The sequence below is a fragment of the Nymphalis io genome, chromosome 12 (genome assembly GCF_905147045.1).
Source record: "Nymphalis io chromosome 12, ilAglIoxx1.1, whole genome shotgun sequence".
Taxonomy (NCBI): Eukaryota; Metazoa; Arthropoda; class Insecta; order Lepidoptera; family Nymphalidae; genus Nymphalis; species Nymphalis io.
Genome location: NC_065899.1, coordinates 6,970,013 through 6,990,990, shown reverse-complemented (window position 1 = coordinate 6,990,990; position 20,978 = coordinate 6,970,013). Strand labels below are relative to the sequence as shown.

At 34.5% G+C, this 20,978-nt stretch overlaps 1 protein-coding gene across 1 annotated transcript in view; it reads left to right on the top strand.

The window, feature by feature from the left end:
• LOC126772310 (uncharacterized) overlaps positions 1-20,978 on the top strand; it is a 193,821-nt gene that overhangs the window by 147,204 nt on the left and 25,639 nt on the right. Inside the window, exon 4 of the mRNA XM_050492607.1 lies at positions 16,003-16,097. Within this exon, the coding sequence (XP_050348564.1) occupies positions 16,049-16,097 (49 nt within the window). The 5' untranslated portion in view covers positions 16,003-16,048. The remainder of the gene's footprint in view (positions 1-16,002; positions 16,098-20,978) is intronic.

Here is a 20,978-nt window from a genome sequence, read left to right as displayed (position 1 = left end):
TTGAAATCATAGAGATTAAAACGCAGTTAATTTTGTTCGAAATATCACTTTGTAGTACATAAAATGGTTTTGTTTGTTGTTGCTTAAAATGTTCAATGACAGACAGAAGTGATAATTTGATTAATAAAATTATAAGTAGCTTGGTATGTTATTTGGTGCCAAAATCGATCCTCAGCCAAGTTTATCAATGTACCGAGCGTCACTTGCACTTCAACCTTCGCTGTGTCCATCCCTAAGGCTTTAAAGTACATTTAGTTAATTATTACACAAGTACAGTCAAGTCAAGTAAGTCAATACACACATTGGAATTGATTTCATTTTTATTTTAATCTGTCAATCTGCTTTGACCTTTATTATAAATTGCAATATTTTTACTGCAAGGTAAAATTAGCATTTACTTGCAAAAAAATTAACATAACTAGTAAGCTATGTACCTTAAATTGCAATAACAATACTATGCATTGATTATGTTTACACTTATACACACACAGACCCACACAGAAAAATTTTTGACAACAAAATTTAAAAATAATATTTAACTGTAAATATAACAAAAATGCACTACGAAATGAAAAGAATCACAAATGTGTTTTAGGAAAAAGCTTTATAAGACTAAGCTGATTGTAGTCGGTACTGGTACGGCATTGGTATATTTTGCATAAAATTTATTGTATATATTATTCTATACTTCTGACATTATTGCAATTATCTTTATAAATAGTAGCCTACTGGATTAAAATATTAGTTTTTCCAATCATCACATTACTAAAATAAATAAACCAAATAGGTAAACAAGGAAACAAAAAAAATTCTGACAAAAGAGGTGAAAATCTTAATACTGTATCTCTGTGGGATATTTTTAAAGCGAATGTCGGCAATTTTTTAATTAAGCTTAGCCGGAATAAATCAGAGGAATGCTGAAATGCCTCAGACTTTAATTAAAATTAAACGCATCTCATCATTGTGGAAATCTTCTTAGTTTGAATATCATTTTTTGACAAAGACTTAGGTTTTATGAGGTCTTTCGCTGTTCCATTTTGAAAACTTTAAATATAGTTTTTCTTTAATTTTAAATCTTATTCAAGAACAGTTCTATTTTCTATTCGCCACCGCTCTTCTCTTATCTGTTGATATATTTTTTGCTTTCATCTCCTGCTTTACGGTGAAGAAAAACATCGTGAGGAAACCTGCATGTGTCTAATTTCACTGAAATTCTGTCACATGTGTATTCCACCAACCCGCATTAGAGCAGCGTGGTGGAATAAGCTCCAAACCTTCTCCTCAAAAAAAGGATGGGAGGCTTTTAGCCCATCAGTGGGACATTCACAGGCTGTTACGGTTATATGAAAAAGCCGAGATGGCCCAGTGCTAAGAACGCGTGAATCTTAACTGATGATCGTGGGTTCAAACCCGGGCAAGCACCACTGAATTTTCACGTGCTTAATTTGTTATTATAATTCATTTCGTGTTTGACGGTGAAGGAAAACATCGTGAGGAAACCTGCATGTGTCGAATTTCACTGAAATTCTGCCACATGTGTATTTCACCAACCCGCGTTGGAGCAGCGTTGTGGAATAATTTCCAAGCCTTCTCCTCAACAAGGGAAAGGAGGCCTTAGCCCAGCAGTGGGACATTCACAGGCTGTTACTGTTACTGTTTTGTTAAATATTAAAGTGCGATCTTTAAAAAATATTTGTTAATTAAAATATTATTTTTGATTGTAAAAACAAAGTAAAATAACCCAGCTTATAGAATAAAAGCATAAATACAGGGAATATTCACCACTGATTTGCTTTAAGCATTCTCCTAAGTAGTAATGAGGGCCTTTGCTAGCAGGTATTAGCTGTTTGACGTTGATAATATAATCAGTAAGGCAATTGCATTATATATAGACATGAAAATTTGTAACTATACGCAGAACTGTTTGACGACAAATGAAATTTTATTATATAATATATAAATAAATTAATTATATATTATATTTACAGCACGGAATTGTTATAACAAAATTGAATAATTACAAAACTTTATTAAATTTAAACTTAGAATATTAAACTTTATAAGCTAAATCTGTTTACAAAAATGACAAAATACAATTTAAATATTGTATACTATTACATAATATAATAATAATTACATTATGCATATTTAATATGGGCTAATTATGAATTCATTACACGTATCGTCCTCACAGGTTGGGCTTAATGCGCCTGAAACGTTTGAGTTGCATGAAACTTTGCAGACTTTCAGTTTTAGTTCTTCCCCTCTCCCCGACTTAACGGCGCTTCCACAACCGTTTGCCCCATTGCCAATATTCATCTAAAATTATATTTACAAAATTTGTTTCTGTTGTTTTAACATGTAACGTTGGTTTCTGATCCATGGCTTAAGATTTATCAAATAATATGAATAAAGACAAATTTAATTATAAAAATGAATAAGGATGGGACTGGTTCCAAAAAAATAATATTAAAAAACTTAGTTACATTTTTTTAGCAACTGAACAATGGTATATACTTATGCAAAAATAAATGTTTTTTTGTATGTATCGTTCAATATACATACATATATTCAAACGATATAATTATATTTATTTATATATATTTGTGTGTACTGCAAGTTTTTTTATTTTAAACACCTTTATTTTAAATACAGTAAATTAATAAAATTCATTTTATTTTTGCATTGCAATCTGTGAATTTTTTTAATTTTACTCATATCCGAAAATGTGAACTATTAATTAAAGCAGAATTTTGATGGAATATTCTTCATGATAATTCTATCGCATTATTGTATCGTTTCATTAAAAATGCATAACTGCTAAAATTAAGTTCAAAATTCAACCTGATTATTTAACGACGGTTCTATGAAATTCGTTGCCAAATTTCCGTTCTAAGTTCAAAACAAAATGTCAAACATCTACGATAAAATTCATAAAAACAAGCTTTAGTTGACTTCGTTTGACTGGATTTTGGATTGAAAGTGATATTACAAAAATTTAAAAGTTATATGTATTTATTTGTTTCTGTTTTGTGTAGACATCGATTATTATACATATATTATACATATTATTATACTTTACATATATTTTAAGGCGTTTCACTATTTATATTTGACTATTCCAATAACAGAAAAATTAAAAAGTTTTGAAGTGCATAGATGAGATGAGCAAATTGATATACGTTTTTATTATCTCCCAATGAAGTAAATATTTAAAAACTTGCAATTCGTTGTTATTTTTATGTATTAGTGGACTTATAAAATTTGTTTAGCGGGTGTTTTGTTAAAAAGAGATTAGTCTCTTTTTATAATCATTGATTTTTAGTAAGAGGAAGACACAACTTTGTTAAACTTGGTAACCCCTAAACAACAATATTAAAATAAATCCACTTTTCGCAGTCTGCAGAGTAGAGAGAGATGTAATAACACGTACTGTTTGCCTGAATATAGGTCTTAATTGGCTCTAGGAAAATAGATAATAGGTGTTTTCTTACGATAAATAAGAAATAGGTATATAATTAGGGTTATATTAAATATATCACCTTTTTTGTTTCTTTTTATTTTTAATGGTATAATTTTGACAGTTTAGACTAGTCTTTGATTCGTGCAAAGGCGCTCAAATCACTGCACAATGGACTAGTACTTCGATTAAGAATGTTAACACGAGTAACTTAGAATAATCACATTTAGAAAAACGTTATACATCAAAGGTCACCTATGTGAAAGGTAAAGTCATTCCAATTGAAGTATATCCTAAAGTTGAGCAAAACAGTTTGTAGGGTCATTGAGACTGCATTATTTAGATTAAAATACTAACTCTGAGTAAGGGTCAAAAGGGTCCTAAGGGTTCCAAAAAGTGTTAAGGTCGAAACGAGCTGATAAATTTGTTAGGGTTCTTGTCTTACGAATGTTGTTGATAGAGATAAAGGTCATTGAATTAGTTTGACAGCTTTATATGTTGAAATTTAGAAAATACTGCGAGAAAAATATTTTCTTTTGTGATATAAATAAATAATATTAATAATTTCGTTTGAAGCATTAATATATTTCAAATATTCGTATGCTTAAGATACATCGTTATGTAAACGTAGACGTGTAACGTAGAAAGACAACGGTATATGAGAGCTAAAACATTATATCATTGCATTAAATTATTTAATTTTATGGTAAATACAAATTACTATCCATCTTATGACGTGTTCCTGTATTTAAGGAAATAATGGTGAAAATCAAGGAAGAAAAATTTTGCGATTATATCCGTACATTATCGAACATAGTCAAAATTATCGCATTACTACTATCTACTGCTAGTAATACTGCAAAAAAGCTAGTACTAGTATCTACTGAAAAAAATAATTCATTTACACTAGTTTTCCATAAATTTGTGACGTCCATAATTAATATTCAACCCTCACAGCCACTTACTGCGGGTGGCATGAAGGTGCTTTGAAACTGCTTATTCATTACAAGCAAAACATCATACAAGTTAAATTTTCCCTGGATGTTATGAACTGGCTTCATATCTAAATTACAAAACTAGCAGATATTTCTATAGAAGCTCTTCTTCTAATTAATCATAAAACAATTCAAAATTGATACTTTGGGAGCTTAAGAAAGTGTTAAATGTTGAAGGGTATATTCTACTTCTTTGTTTTCTAATTCTTCTGAGGCGAGTATTTCAGGTAATAGTATCATAGATAAAGAGCAAAAATTTAAAAATCAACCAGGGATAAAAATTAAATATCAAATCCCTAAAGTTATCATCAATAACTAAAATAAATAAAAAATACCTTTCCATCGATAACTTAAGAAAACGCAAAATCATTGATGGGATTAAAAGCCAATATATATCAAATTAACATTTGGAAAATTAATGTTTAAGCAAAAGTAACGATTTAACTTATAATCGTTATATAGATATTATGCGCCATTTCAAAATTTTAAATTACAATGTTACATTTAGTTTAATTCTGTAATTTCAATAAATATAATTTAGGTTGTTTAGCAAAAGCTGTATCTATTATTATTCTAGGATTTTCAATAATGTCAGAAATCTATTTGTGTTAATTTTCACTTTGACATTACTGCGTTGATTGGAGTCAAAAGCTTTTGAATAATTAAATTGCGACGCTTTGAAACTTAATTTCAATTATAGGATTTGCTCTGATTTTATATGTTTAATCTTTAAAAACCGGTTTCCATCATTATGTGTGTTCTATCTTTATGCTAAATTACTTTTAATATGTTTTCTATTTTTTAAGTTTTTTTATTTCATATATTTTTTTTGAGTTTTAATCTTAAGTCATTAACTGATAATATAATCATGTGCCGTGCCGTGGAGTACCGGCTTAGAATAGTACTCCCCCAATCTCATCCCGTGGGTGTCGTAAGAGGCGACTGAGGGACGGGGAAAAGGGGGGATGGGTAGCAGCGTCCCCCCTCCCATAAACATCTTTTTCCCCTACTGCGCTCGCCAACACGCCTGCCCAGCGCGGCGAGTATGGGCAAACCCCTCCCTAAATGGCAGATGCGCCCAAAAAAAGGCCCCCAGTTACCGGCAAGCCCGCTAGGCCCGACCAAGGTAGCGGTCGCGGTATCGGCAGGGCAGGGGGTGCTAAGAATCACCGGTTCACGGCAGGCTACCGTATAAAGCGACTGAAAATGGCAACGTATAATGGACGCTCGATGAGGCTGGACCATCACCTCGCCGAATTAGAAGTAGAGTTAAGTCATATAAACTGGCATATACTGGGGTTATCTGAAGTCCGAAGACAGGGGGAGGACACGATAACTCTAGAGTCCGGTAACTTACTCTACTTTCGCGAAGGTGATAACCTCTCCCAGGGTGGTGTCGGTTTTCTAGTCAAAAAGGATCTCATTAGCAGCATTGTGGAAATCAGTAGTGTGTCGAACCGGGTAGCGTACCTTGTCCTAAAACTTTCCGACAGGTACTCCCTGAAGGTTGTACAGGTATATGCGCCAACTTCGACATACTCTGATGATGTGGTCGAAGCGATGTACGAGGACATCGCAAAGGCCCTCAACGACACCTCGAGGGCCCACTACAATGTTGTTATGGGAGACTTTAATGCTAAAGTGGGAGTACAAGATAGCGGTGAATCGAAAGTCGGACCTTACGGCTTGGGCTGCAGAAATCACAGGGGGCAAATGCTGGTAAACTTTCTCGAAGCGCAGGGGCTTTTTTTGATGAATTCTTTCTTTCAAAAAAAGCCTCAGAGGAGGTGGACCTGGCGAAGCCCCGATAACGTGACAAGGAACGAGATAGACTTTATCATTTCGAATAAAAGGCACATATTTAGAGATGTTTCAGTGATCAACAGGTTTAATACCGGAAGTGATCACCGCTTGGTTCGAGGCACTCTAAATATCAACTTAAAAGCCGAAAGATCGAGAATGATGAGGTCTACTCTCCGACCTACCATGCTCCAAGCTGCTCAAGGCTCCGAAAAGTTCCAAATGGAACTTCAAAATCAATTCACCGCGTTGGAAACCATAAGCAGCATTGATGAGAGAACCGACACGCTGGTCAAAATACTGCAAAACACATCCCGCAAGTGTTTTCCGCCACAGAGAAGAGACAACGCACCAAAACTCTCTGCTGAGACACTCGAGCTCATGAGAAAACGACGAGAACTACCATCGTTTTTGTCAGATAAGGCCTTAAACCGAACAATAAAAACGCTGACGCGACGCGATCTCCGACGCTCCAATACCCGTGCCATCAAGGCTGCGATTGAGCAAAATCGGGGATCGAAAGTGTTCGCTCGCAAGTTTGGGAGGCCGCGTCTGACAAAACTTAAAACTGAAAATGGTGGGGTCGTTACCTCTAGGCCTGAGATTATCGGAGAAGTAGAGAGGTTTTATGGGCAGTTGTTCTCTTCAAGATCGGATAAACCCGTGGGAATCAGTATTGAAGACCAGCGCGCCCCTCTTATGCGCCATTACTCCGAGGAGCTCCCGGTCGTTGACCAAGGAGAGATTAGGGCGGCTCTAGAACAGCTTAAAAACAACAAAGCTCCGGGAGATGACGGAATCACAACAGAGTTGCTTAAGGCAGGCGGGACTCCGGTCCTGAAAGAGCTAGCAAGCCTCTTTAATTCCGTCATCCAACATGGCAAGACCCCGGAAACGTGGAGCGGGAGTGAGGTGGTACTGTTTTTCAAGAAAGGTGATAAAACCCTCTTGAAAAACTACAGACCAATCTCCCTCCTGAGTCACGTGTATAAGCTGTTCTCAAGAGTCGTCACGAACCGTCTCGCCAGACGACTTGACGAGTTCCAGCCCCCAGAGCAAGCCGGCTTTCGATCAGGCTACAGCACCGTGGACCACATCCATACTGTTCGGCAGATTGTGCAGAAGACCGAAGAGTACAATCAGCCGCTGTGTATGGCATTCGTGGACTACGAGAAAGCCTTCGACTCCATCGAAACCTGGGCAGTGCTCGACTCATTGCAGAGATGTCATATCGATTGGAGATATATCGAGGTACTGAGATGTCTGTACAACGCCGCTACAATGACTGTCCACGTCCAGGACTGTAAGACGAAGGCGATCCAACTGCGCAGAGGGGTGAGACAGGGGGATGTAATATCCCCGAAACTGTTCACCAACGCGTTGGAAGACGTTTTCAAAACGCTGGATTGGACTATGTATGGAGTCAATGTAAACGGCGAGTACATCTCACACCTTCGATTTGCCGACGATATCGTCATCATAGCAGAGTCGCTGGAACAACTCACCGAAATGCTGCGTAGCCTAGGCGAGTCTTCCCGGTGTGTCGGTCTCGGTATGAACTTGGACAAGACCAAGGTCATGTTCAATAGGCATGTCGTGCCGGGACCGATATACGTCGAGGGGAAACCTCTCGAAGTTGTTAGTGAATATACCTACCTAGGACAGATAATACAAGTCGGTAGGAACAACTTCGAGAAGGAAGCCGATCGAAGAATTCGCTTGGGATGGGCAGCATTTGGCAACCTTCGTCAAGTCCTCAAGTCGTCTATACCGCAATGTTTGAAGACGAAAGTCTTCAACCAATGCGTCTTACCTGCCATGACATACGGTGCCGAAACGTGGACACTAACTGCGGGACTAGTCCACAAATTCAAAGTCGCTCAGCGTGCTATGGAGCGAGCTATGCTCGGAGTATCTTTGAAGGATAAGATCAGAAATGAGATTATCCGGAAAAGAACCGGAGTCACCGACATAGCTTGCAAAATTAGCAGGCTGAAGTGGCAGTGGGCTGGTCACGTATGTCGTAGGACCGATGGCCGTTGGAGCAGACGAGTCCTAGAGTGGAGACCGCGAATCGGCAAGCGCAGCGTAGGGCGCCCTCCAGCCAGGTGGACCGACGACCTTAAGAAGGTGGCGTGCACCAACTGGATGCGGAAGGCGGAGGACAGGGAGCTTTGGCGCACCTTGGGAGAGGCCTATGTTCAGCAGTGGACAACGATTGGCTGTTGATTGATTGATTGATAATCATGTATCGCATTTAGCTACAATAAGTTATTTCATCTCATTAAGTCGAGATGGCCCAGTGGTAAGAACGCGTGAATCTTAACCGATGAACGTGGGTTCAAACCCGGGCAAGCACCTCTGAATTTTCATGTGCTTAATTTCTGTTTATAATTCATCTCGTGCTTTTCGGTGAAGGAAAACATCGTGAGAAAACCTGCTTGTGTCTAATTTCATCGAAATTCTGCCACATGTGTATTCCACCAACCCGTATTGGAGCAGCGTGGTGGAATAAGTTCCATACCTTCTCCTCAGAAAGAGAGAGGAGGCCTTAGTCCAGCAGTGGGACATTTACAGGCTGTTATTGTAATATTGTAAAAGTTATTTCATCTATCTACGGTATTGTATGGAGATAATTAAGTGTAAAGACGTTACTTAGGTACGTATAGACATGCGCTAGAGGTTAATAAGTCACGTCCTCTACAAATATTAGTATGTATTAAGTAAAATTTACAGACATGCTTATTAAGTTATATCACTATAACTTAAATTACTAACATTAACGAACCTCTAAAGTCAATAGTTGGTGGAGACATGAAATATGTCGGCTACAAATCAAGTTAATACTTCTTAAGCTGAGCGGTTACCAAGCGACCGAAGCTATTTCTCAACGGATTCCCTCAACTCTTAGTTTAAGGACCAGGACTCTTGCAATATTGGAATTATCTGGTAGAATACACTGTAATGGTTAAATAGTTCCTTTTAAAAAAACTTTTATGTATTTATTTTGTAAATGGAACAACAATTATAGTGAAATATTTATGTACCATATTTATATTATGGTGTTTTTTATTTTTTATTATATTTCAGCGTTTTGACTCATTTTGCAACTTATCAAATAAATTATATAATCTCATATTAGATATATTTACGTGTTATAAATGAATAGCTTAATCTTTTTTGCTTAATTGTTAATGAATGTATTTCATTATGTTCTACTGGTGGTAGGGCTTTGTGCAAGCTCGTCTGGGTAGGTACCACCCACTCATCAGATATTCTACCGCAAAACAGCAATACTTGATATTGTTGTGTTCCGGTTTGAAGGGTGAGTGAGCCAGTGTAATTACAGGCACAAGGGACATAAAATCTTAGTTCCCAAGGTTGGTGGCGCATTGGCTATAAGTGATGGTTGACATTTCTTACAATGCCAATGTCTAAGAGCGTTTGGTGACCACTTACCATCAGGTGGCCCATATGCTCGTCCACCTTCCTATTCTATAAAAAAAAAAAAATGTTCTTGATTTTAACCAAATTCTTCAAGGTTTATTTAATAATATTTTCAAATAACTAAACATTATCTAATACTGACGACAATTATATTATATCTCCCGGTAAGTTGTTAATATATTACATCATTTAATACCATTTAAGCACTCTGTCGCCGCAAACAACAGGACGGGATGAAATATGAGGCTGCGTTGTAAATGATGACGCTTAGATGTGCTGTCCACGTCCAGTTATTTGTGGTGTCAGGGGCCACGGAAAAGAAAATGAGTATAGGAAATGTATGTTTAGACATGTTGCTACCAATTTTATAAATAAATAAAACGTATTTTGTTCTTTAATTGGATTTCTGTTTTTCATGATTGAAATTCCCAAAATTGTTTTACGATATATTATCAACTCATATAAACGTAATTTAATATATATATATTTATTTAAAACAAGACTTATGTTATCTTATTGTCATCTCGTCTGTAAATGAAAAGTTCTAACTCTTTCATGTCATCGGAATAATCTATCTATATAGAAGACACTTCATTACCTTATCTTTTACATAACGTTAAATATTTGAAGCATCAATCAATATATGCAATTTTTTTGTTGACCTATTCCAAAGTATTTGTGCACCGTAAACAACCATTACAAAAAAAAAAACAATTAATTATGAAAATAGAAACTAAAAACAAACATACATAAGCCGAGATGGCCCTGTGGTAAGAACGCGTGAATCTTAACCGATGATCGTGGGTTCAAGCCCGGGCAGGCACCACTGAATTTCCACTCATAAAGCTAAAAATTAATTGGCTTACAGATATATAAAAACTATTTAACTAAATTCAGCATGCTAACCTTTTTTGGTTTGATTTCCGTTCCGACTTCAAACACTTTGTAGTGCCAACATAAAGCTTTTAATAAAAAATATTTGAGTTTATCTTCACTTTTAATTGTATCTTCAGTTAATTTTCGTTATATTATTTGTTTTAAGTATTTCTTTTTTTTTTCTATATTATTTATATTGGTATACGGTACAGGCTTGTAGCAAGTTGTTCGTACATGCGGATGAAATCATTAATTATTGAGATAATTTTTGTGAAACTCGTTTGTTTAATGGCCATTACCTAATGTCCGTTACATGTAAGCGTATTCCGGTTTTAAACAAATTGTTTGTATAATTGCGGTCGGACAACGTTATGATATGGGTCTATTACTGTAGTCATACAGATGTAATAACTCTTATTCCTTTAAACATTGAGTCTCATTTGCCAAGCCATTTCGTAATATATCTTATTGAATAATATTTAAAACTATAGACGAATAATAGATCTTATACTCATAAAAATAAAGGCTTTTTTGTCTTATAGGGTAGAGTATTCAAGCGGATTGTTAATAAATTCAGTTGTAATATCCTGCGTAAATGCTTATTGTGTGCAATAATTATTGCGAGGTAAAATCACTTTGTTATAAATTTATGTTATGTATTTATTATTTTTACAAGAATTTATTGAATAAAAGTATATTTGTCGTCTTTAATTCAGAAAAAGGCGTTGAAATTTGAATATAATTAGTGAAAGGAAAACTGCAGAGGATTACTGTTTTTGGCTACGTAAAATACAAAGAGTTCCAAAAGTTATATCTGTCTGTCAGCCTGTGTGTCCGTGGCTTTGTGGTTACCTACTGTTCTGTTAACAGAAAAAAAACCCTTAAAATCTAGAGGATTTATATGCGTTTATTTTTATGTATAGATTTTATAAGCCCTGCTTAATGAAAATGAATTCAGTTGGTTAAAAGTTATGATCTCTTGTATACTTTTCGCTCTCGGATGTGCCACGTCAAACACATACAGTTACAATTTGATTATTATCGAAATGTATGTAAATCGTTTTCAATTCTGTGTTTTTGAAGTAAAGTTTGTTTGTTTATACGTATAAAATTTAGTATGTATATAAGTTTCGTCTGTAATTATATTAGGTCTTCAAACAATAACACAGTAATGAAAAGAAAAATTTTAGATATAGTAACAGAAAAATGAGTGGTGGCAGAAAACCATGCTGACTAAGCAACCTATCAGCACAAATTTTATTTCCTTTAGACTATTTTTCTATATGACTTTCGAACTTGGTGATGTTAGCTAGTTTGTTCATTAATCAAAGTAATCGGATGCAGTAACGGTAGGAAGGTGTATCGCTTTTATGGCTAATATATTCAATCAATCTGTCTTTTTATTTTGTATTACCAAGAAGTCGTTAAATATTTGAACGTGGACCGAGTTCAATATTCAATGCCATTAAGTCATCGAAACTTGAGCCGTCTATGTATCATTTTGTATGGTATACCATTTTCAAAAGATATTATTTCTCCAATTGTATAGTTGTTCTCATTAAAAATTTAGTTTCCCATTGCTCCTAAGCGATCTTACCTCAAACGGCTGGACCGTTTCCGGCTGCTGTGTAACGTTGGCAAATAAAGTGGGCACGTGCCGTGTGTACAGATACGTGCTTACGGTGAATTAGTTAGGGCTGCCAAGCTCTTAGACCCGTCAGCAATCGGATATTAATAAGTATTCTGAGGACTATGTGCGTTGTAATAAATATATATTATATAATGAAATTATTATTGATGCCAAACAATATTAATTGCATGATTATAAGCTACAATATTTGCTATCATCAATATTATAATATAAATTTTAAAAGAAAGTTTTGATGTCCAATTAAAATTACTACTACTGTTTATCCAGTTGTACAACTAGCAAAAAAGGTTATATATCTTTTTGCTTAGTATATTTTCATGAAATATTTTGCACTGTTTTAGTAACTTCTTAAAACAAATTACGGAAATTAAGAAATGTTGATTTTAATAGTAATAAAATGGTATATAAGTTTCTAACACCTTTAAGAACCAATGTCTGTCTTAATAAATAAAATTAGATTAAATTTAAGAGATTTCGTAGTAACTGTTAATATTATTTAATAATATACGCGAAAGTTACTAAAAAACTTTTGTATAATGCTACCAAATACATAGTAACAGTTATAAAGACGCCTAAATTATAAGACAAATTTAATTTAATGTGATTATTTGAAATGAATGTATTGAGTAACGGATGTTCAGCTTTTCGTATGAATTCCGGCTGCGATTTATATAGGCACGTGTTGAAATACAGGATACGTAATTGTTACAAACTGTCCAACAGCCTCAGATTCATTAAATATTATCCAACATTATTATACTCGGCTTTTATAATCGAGGGTATATTGACAACAATATAAATTACGAGTTACAATATTCAGAATTTTGGCGAATTCAGAATGGCGGATATAATACATATTGTAAATATCAGGCTACAAAAAGCAAACTTCCTTGTTTTTTTTTTAAGTATTGGGGGGAACTTCATGTATCAACTCGTTTTATGTTTGCTAAATAATAGTAAATATATCTACTAACATAGTTTTTAAGCTTGTTACTAACACTATGGATATTTATCGGTAAATAAACATATATTATTATTATTATTTTGCGTAACTATATCAAAAAGTAAATTATAAAATTAATTATATGTATGTTATAGTTTGTTATAATACATATCTAATTGATAAACTAAAATTAAAATATTTTGACTTATAGAATCTTTCATCATATTCAGCCCACATTAATCCACTGCTGGACATAGGCCTCCTCACAGGCGCGCCAGTTCTCCCGGTCCTGTGCTAATCGCATCCATTGAGCACCCGCTATCTTTCTAAAATCGTCTGACCATCGGGTGGGTGGTCTGCCCACTGGCCTTTTTGCTTCTCTAGGCCACCACTCCTTGACGACTTTAGTCCACCTTCCGTCTTCTCGTCTGGCCAATTGTCCAGCCCATCTCCACTTTAACCTCGTGATACGCTTCCCAATATCTTCGACTTTCGTCTTTCGTCGGATTTCTGGGTTTGGTAAACGATCAACGAGGGAGATGTCTAGCATAGCACGCTCCATCGCCCTTTGTGACACTTTTATTTTGTGCATGTTATGCTTAGTAAGCGTCCATGTTTCGGCATGGTAGGTAAGGTATAGGCAAGACACATTGGTTAAACACCTTGGTCTTGAGGCATTGTGGGAGTATGGATGTCAACGTATCTTCGAGCTTTCCAAAAGCAGCCTACCCTAATCCAATGCGTCGTTTGATCTCCTGTATTTGAGATTTCCGATCAAATGATAAACGATGTCCAAGATAGATATAATCGCTAACCACCTGTACGGTGTCCTTACCTACGATTATGTTAGGTGCACGTATGTGGCGATTAGTCATGATTTTGGTCTTGGACATGTTCATCCTCAGACCGATCCTCAGTAAAACTTCTTGCAGATCTGCTAGCATAAGTTGAAGTTCTTTGGTGCTCTCGGCGACAAGAATCAAGTCGCCCGCGAACCTAAGGTGCGTCATGCGTGTTCCGTTTATATTGATACCTCTTTCCCTCCAATCCAGCGTCTTCAACAGATCTTCTAAGACGGTGTTAAAGAGTTTCGGCGAGAGGTTATCGTCTTGTCGGACCCCTCTGTCAACAGACATGAGGTTGGTGTTTTTGTGCATGCGCACCTGCATAGTCGCGAATTTGTACAGCTCTCGGAGGATATCTACGTATCGCTTGTCAATACCGCAGCGATGGAGAGATTGAAACACGGCCCAATGTCCGACACTGTCGAAAGCCTTCTCGTAATCAACGAAGGCAAAGCACAGGGGTCGGTTATACTCATTGCACTTCTCCATTAGCTGCTTGACAGTATGGATGTGGTCCATAGTTGAGTATCCACTCCGGAAGCCAGCTTGCTGGATAGGTAGGTGGTATTCGTCGAGGGTGTTAACGAGTCGGTGGCACAGGACTTTAGCGAACAGTTTGTAGACCTGAGAAGGCTTATTGGACGGTAGTTTGTCAATTTTGTTTTGTCGCCTTTCTTATAAAGTATTGTGACAATCGTATTCTTCCATTGACCGGGTGTAGAACCCTGTAGGAGAATTTCGTTAAAAAGTTTTACAAGGACTTCAAGTATAGGTTTTCCACCTGCCTGTAACATTTCGACATGCACCCCGTCCTCACCAGAGGCTTTATCTTTTATCATTTTGCTTAGCGCATGCTCTACTTCATCTGGTGTTATATGAGGTAATTCGCCTTTTTCGATTCGCTCTACTGGCGCTGCTCTAGGGTCCGTCGCATCTTGTATCGATTGCGGTATTTTTGCGTTATACAGGTCTCCGTAAAGTCCGTCAGTTTGTTTATTTCCCTCATGCCCAAGCTAAGTTTTTTTCTATAAACTTTCGGGCCCCTATTGTCTTGGAAGGTTTTTGCAATAGTAAAACCCCTCAAAATGAATAGAATCTTTACTCGTAAAAAATATGAGATGTTATTAATTATTGTTAGATATAGAAGGTTGTTAATGCACTTTTTTGCCTTGTTCATTTGTGACTTTGATTAATCAACGGAAAACAGCGCGTTTACTTACTTATTTATTATTATCATTTTAATGATGATTTATGAATCATCATTAAAATGATAAAAAATGTTTGTTTTTGTTTATAAGCCTATTTATCTGATAAAGTAAGAGAAAAAGTAGGCTGTAGTTTTGCGGTTAACACTTAAATGAAGGCTTCTTTCATAGAACTATAACATATAATATGCGGGATGTCCCATTGCGAAGCATGCCGGGCTACCTAGTAATACATAACAACACTGTCTGACCGTTTCTCATGGAAATGGTAGTAGAGGACGTAGTAGAGTACCAGTGACTTGAATATAAAAAGTGCTGTGCGTCATCTAATATATACATTTGTTTGAAATCGGTTTGCTAACAGATGTTACTTTATATATGCGATAACAATAATGTTTTCAATAACATTAAACAAAATATATATTATTAATTAACAACTGACTTAACATATTTTCTTAGTCTGACATAAATTGTATTAAGTTATAATTATTCAAACTTATATTATTATAAAAATAAAATAATATACAATGTCTTACGTATAAGATAATCTTAAATATATAAATTAATGTTGCTATTCGTATTGCTACCTATTTGACTGATCACCTAGAAAGTTGGCATGTATGTAAACCATTTTTCATGAACATTCGAAATTTTAAATTGTTTCACCGATCGACATTATAATAATAGGCAGAACAACGTGTATCATGACAACGATAATATTTAATAAGATTGATTAATACCCTTTATTAAATTATTAATCATATTATTATTTTGCTTTAGAGCGCCTGGTGCTGAACGGTGTGGCTTGATGGCGCGGTGACGCAGCATGCGCCGCGCGCACTACGCCGCTGTACTGCGGCTACTCATCGTCGCAGGTCAGTTGAAACCCAGTACCACCTAAATTATATGTAACAGCATGTAAATGTTTCACTGTTACGCTAGTCTAGGACAAAAAGGACTATTCTACCAAAAACCAAACCACACTACTCCAATTCGGGTGGTGACACAAAAGCTGATTTTCATCTAATATATACAAGTTTCCTTATGATGGTTCCTTTTAATTCATTAAATTATTATAAAAACAAATTAAGCACATGAAAATTCAGTGATGCTCACCTGGATTTGACTTGAAATCATATGTTAAAAGTCGGAAAGTGATATGCGACATTGAACGTGATAATTATATATTTCAATAATACACACATTAAAAAAGTATATCACCATAAGTCGGCTGTCAATATTTCACGGTTGAGTAATGAAAAGTGAGTTCTTACAGAATATCATTTCACAGATAACTAGTATTTTGTAAAGAACATGGTTCGTTTTTGGTGAGGAAATAGACATAAGAAATTAACGTAGTTAACAAAAACGTATTATAGTTGATAAATTCGAAATAAATACGTTATATATCAATAAAATTAACATGTATTTTGAAATTATAATCGAAGATTTTACGCATCTTCGTGTTAAAAAGGGGAGTTGGGAGGATTGTGAAGACAGAAAACGATCAATCATTTTCCAGGCACGCAATACCGTTGTTCAATAAACGAATGTTATGGCCAAGTTACGTATTCAGTCGAATGAAAAAAATTCAATAACGTTAACAATTACCATCGTTCGATTTTTACTTTAAGTTAACTTTACAATTATTTAAATTTAATATCCCATAATAAACACAAAACCTACATGTATATTTTATAAAAAAAATCCTATAGAACATTGAAATCTTTACAATATTAACCGTGATTACGAAACCTTATCAGATCCTTAAAGATAACACTAAGAAATCGTATAGTTCTTTATTTTTCCAAGAGAAGAATTCATTAGATCATTAAATAGTTTCCTCATAAAACAAACGCAAAAGGTAAAAGTTTTTGTATCCTACAAATCCTAAATTATTATTAATTAATTACCTGATATCATCAAACATAAATTTCATATAAAATAAAGACCATTATGTTGAAAACAAAAGCTTAAAACGAATAAAATCTTGTTGAGGCGTGGTGGCAGACTCATAAATCCTTGCTATTGCTCGTAGCCGCCAGCCTTTCTGTAATCATTGACCCATCGATCTCTTAGCCTCTTTAGAACCTAGATTTTAGCCTTCAGCTATTCTTAAATTAAAGTTATTTTTATGACTTTTTTCAATGTTTTTTGCGAAATCAGATCATGTAGTGTGTAGTATTTTATTTAATGAAATAACTGGTAATAACTGGTCAGACCCGTCTATAGTCAAAGTTAATGCAGAGATTTATTTCTTTCGCCGGGGTAAGCATAAGAGCTAATGGTATGGCACTTATGTCTTAATTACACTAGCTCACTCTACTTGTAAACAAAAACATAGCAATATAAAGTGATGAGAAGGATGGGTCCTTCCGCGAAATGCTTGCACTAAGCCCTGCCTTCATCTATGTAACTGTATCCATTGTAAAGCTACGAGTATAAGCTATTGACAAGCTACTCAAATAAAAACTGACACACAAGATTCTTACTTTGGAACATCATAAAGATGTGAAGTTTATTTATTTTATAAAATAGGAAGGTAGACGAGCTTGACACCTGATGGTAAGCAGTCACCAACGCATATTGACATTAACATTGTAAGAAATGTTGACCAAACGCCTTTTTGACACTATTTCCCAAACCGATTAAATCGCAGTGATTGTATTTTGATTAACAAATTGAGTTTTATGAGGTATTTCAATTACAAAAAATCATACGCACATAATGTAAATATGGGTATATGGTAATGGTTTAATTTATACTAATTAGCATCGTAATGGTATAGTTTGTAAAAGCTAACTTATTAAATAAATGTCTGCACATAATTGAATTTTAAGACTCGATTGAAACGTAACTAAAATAGTTTCGAATTCATCCAATATAACTATAAGATTATAATTTCCAATCATAATAAATTAAGCGTATAGTTTTTACAGATGATAAATAATTGTTCATATTTTGCGTTAATTATTAATGCAATTATGTGTAATTAATTAATAATGCTTAGTGAAACGAATACATACTCTATATTTTTTATAGAATACATATTCTTTATTTCTGTTATATCATTGTATCCAATAGTTAAACGCTGCTATCGTTAATTGTTAATAAAATTTAATATGAACGCTTTATTAAAGCCTATGTTTGGTTTATGCTGGATAGGAAATTATATATGAGCAATTGTTTTCATATATTATATAAATAAATGCTTTGCTAGATTTTTCGTTGAAATCAATTAACACTATTTACACAATACAACAAAATTGTTTCTTTATTACCTTTTTTACTAGTACCAATTTCATTCGCGGCTTGTGAGATGTGAGAGGAGAGGGGGTTTGCAGTCGTGAGCTCAAATTTAGCAGTAATTAAGCAAGTTTTAAAATCAATTTATTAAAATCAACCTACTATAATAATTATCTTGAATTCCACGATAAAATGTCCGACTTAAAGTCAAATCAACATAAAATCATCTTTACTTCAAATTGCTCTCGAAAATAATTGTACATTAAAAGTATTTCACAATTCATTACGACCCAAAAATAAATATAAAAACATCACTAAATCTTATTCCCGGCATTCGTACAAAGCGTGAAATTTATTTCGCAAACAAAACACCTCATTCATCTTGGCTTTATGCCGGTATTAATGCCAAAACATCTTAATTTATGTAAACGATAGAAGAACGGAGCGACCGAGATAAGTTGAAACGTCACTTTTCAATGTAATATTTAGTTTTGTAAGTAATTTCAAAGAACGCTTAAGACGGTTGAGGTCTGGTAAAATTAGCCGCGAAAAACACGTTATAAGTTTAATTATGTTGGTTTTATTTTCAACGAATTAGACTTGAAAACAATATAGAAATATAAGTGTATACCAACACTATACAATTTGATTTTAGCTGTTGAAGTCCACACAAGAATATCTAAGTTTATCAATCTTTTTGGTATTTTAATTTATCTATTGAAATTTATATTTAAATTTTATAATTATTTTAAAACAGAAAGTATTTCAAGTAAATTAGCTAGCCTGAATATTTGTATAAATAGAAAAGTTACTTGTGACGTCATTTTATTGTAGGCAACTTAAACTTTAGTTAAATGACATTGTTAAATCTCTAATTTAAGCGAGGCGTTCATGTCCCTGTAATGGAATAGTTTTGAAGACGTCACATCAAAAAGTGCTGGTAATTTCAAGAGTAATATTATTCTAAGCGGTAAATTTAGTTTGATACTGTTGACTCTACTTGAGTACGAATTTCAAACTCAGTGTCACAAGTCATACACATATGATACCATTTGCTACAAAGTTCTAATTCTGAGTATATACTAGATTAGAGTGTTTCTTGACAATCTGTCTTTTGCGTTTGTGTGGAATTTCAGCTTATGTTATTTGGGAGTAAACACTCCTTAGGTCGCCTCGAATTTTTACTATTTGTTTGATTGTTATAAAAAAAGAATGATTCAATATAGTTGCAACAGTTCATTATCCTAATTGACTTTTTCATAAGTCTGTAGCCAGCTTATAATACCACAGATTACGAAGTCCTTGGTAAACCCTTTTTTAACGCTTGAAAAACGCGTCCCGCCTTTCCCCCACGGGAACAGTGGAGGGGTATGTGGGGCTCGCCGGCGTCCAAGTACCCTTTCCGTCTTAACGAGGATCGCCAGGGGATCGCTTTCGCATGCTACCGTGACGCTAAACCAAGGTCAGACCTTGGTTTAAGCCCTGGGTCAACTAAATAAATAGTTGTTAGCTCCCCTGCCTCAAAAAGCACGTAAGCCGTTGATCCTACGCCTCTACGGTCGTTTCGGAAGTTGGCTATTCTCCGTTTACAGTGACCGCCGTTATTTAAATGGGTCAGGAGGACATAATATTTTTTAAAAGTGGATTGATCTACAAACTTCACTGTTCATTATTATACATATTGTAAGGCCTTCTTAATAACTGTATAATGCAATACGCATATAATTAGCTATACTAGACATGTTAAGACATCATACCCAAAAAGATTCAAGACCGTAGGAAAAATATTAGTTACCTCACAGTGAGGTTGTAGTAAACATGTCGCGACGCGAGGTCGCGTCGTTGTTGGCGTCTGTATTGGGGTTATACATTTGTATACTTTTTGATTTTATATGTATTAATACCTCAAATTTACATTACATTTTTTAATAACATTATAAGCTGACTATATATTATTGAGTTGAGAATTCATAATATTTTTTGTTCTATCCCTCTATTTCTTGTTCGAAATCACTATACCATCAAGTTTTAACAAAATATATACTGTAGTTTCAGTAGTGAAAGTATTATACATTTAAAAAATATATTATTGAAGATTTTGTATAGATAATGACTTAACAAAATTATTATTTTTTCAAACAATACTTCATCTTCATGATTTTATTACAATATTATGAATAGCAACGAATTAATTTTAATATAATTCAGATACGTTGAAAATGAAAGTAAGTTTTCATGAGCGAAACAAATTTTTCTCGTCGAAGAGTTTTACACTCCATTAACGGCAACTAATTCGTAAAATTTCTGAACTCGACCATTCAATAAAATTGTTCGTAAATTATTAAGTGGGTTGGATATCGACATTAAACTTCACTTATAATTGATTATTCTATATTCATTATTCCTAAATATTTAACGATTATCAAATTGTATGTTTGTTATTAAATGCTTATGCCGCAAACAAAATGATATTTCGTGTATGTATTTTCTATGTTTATAATATTTTCAAA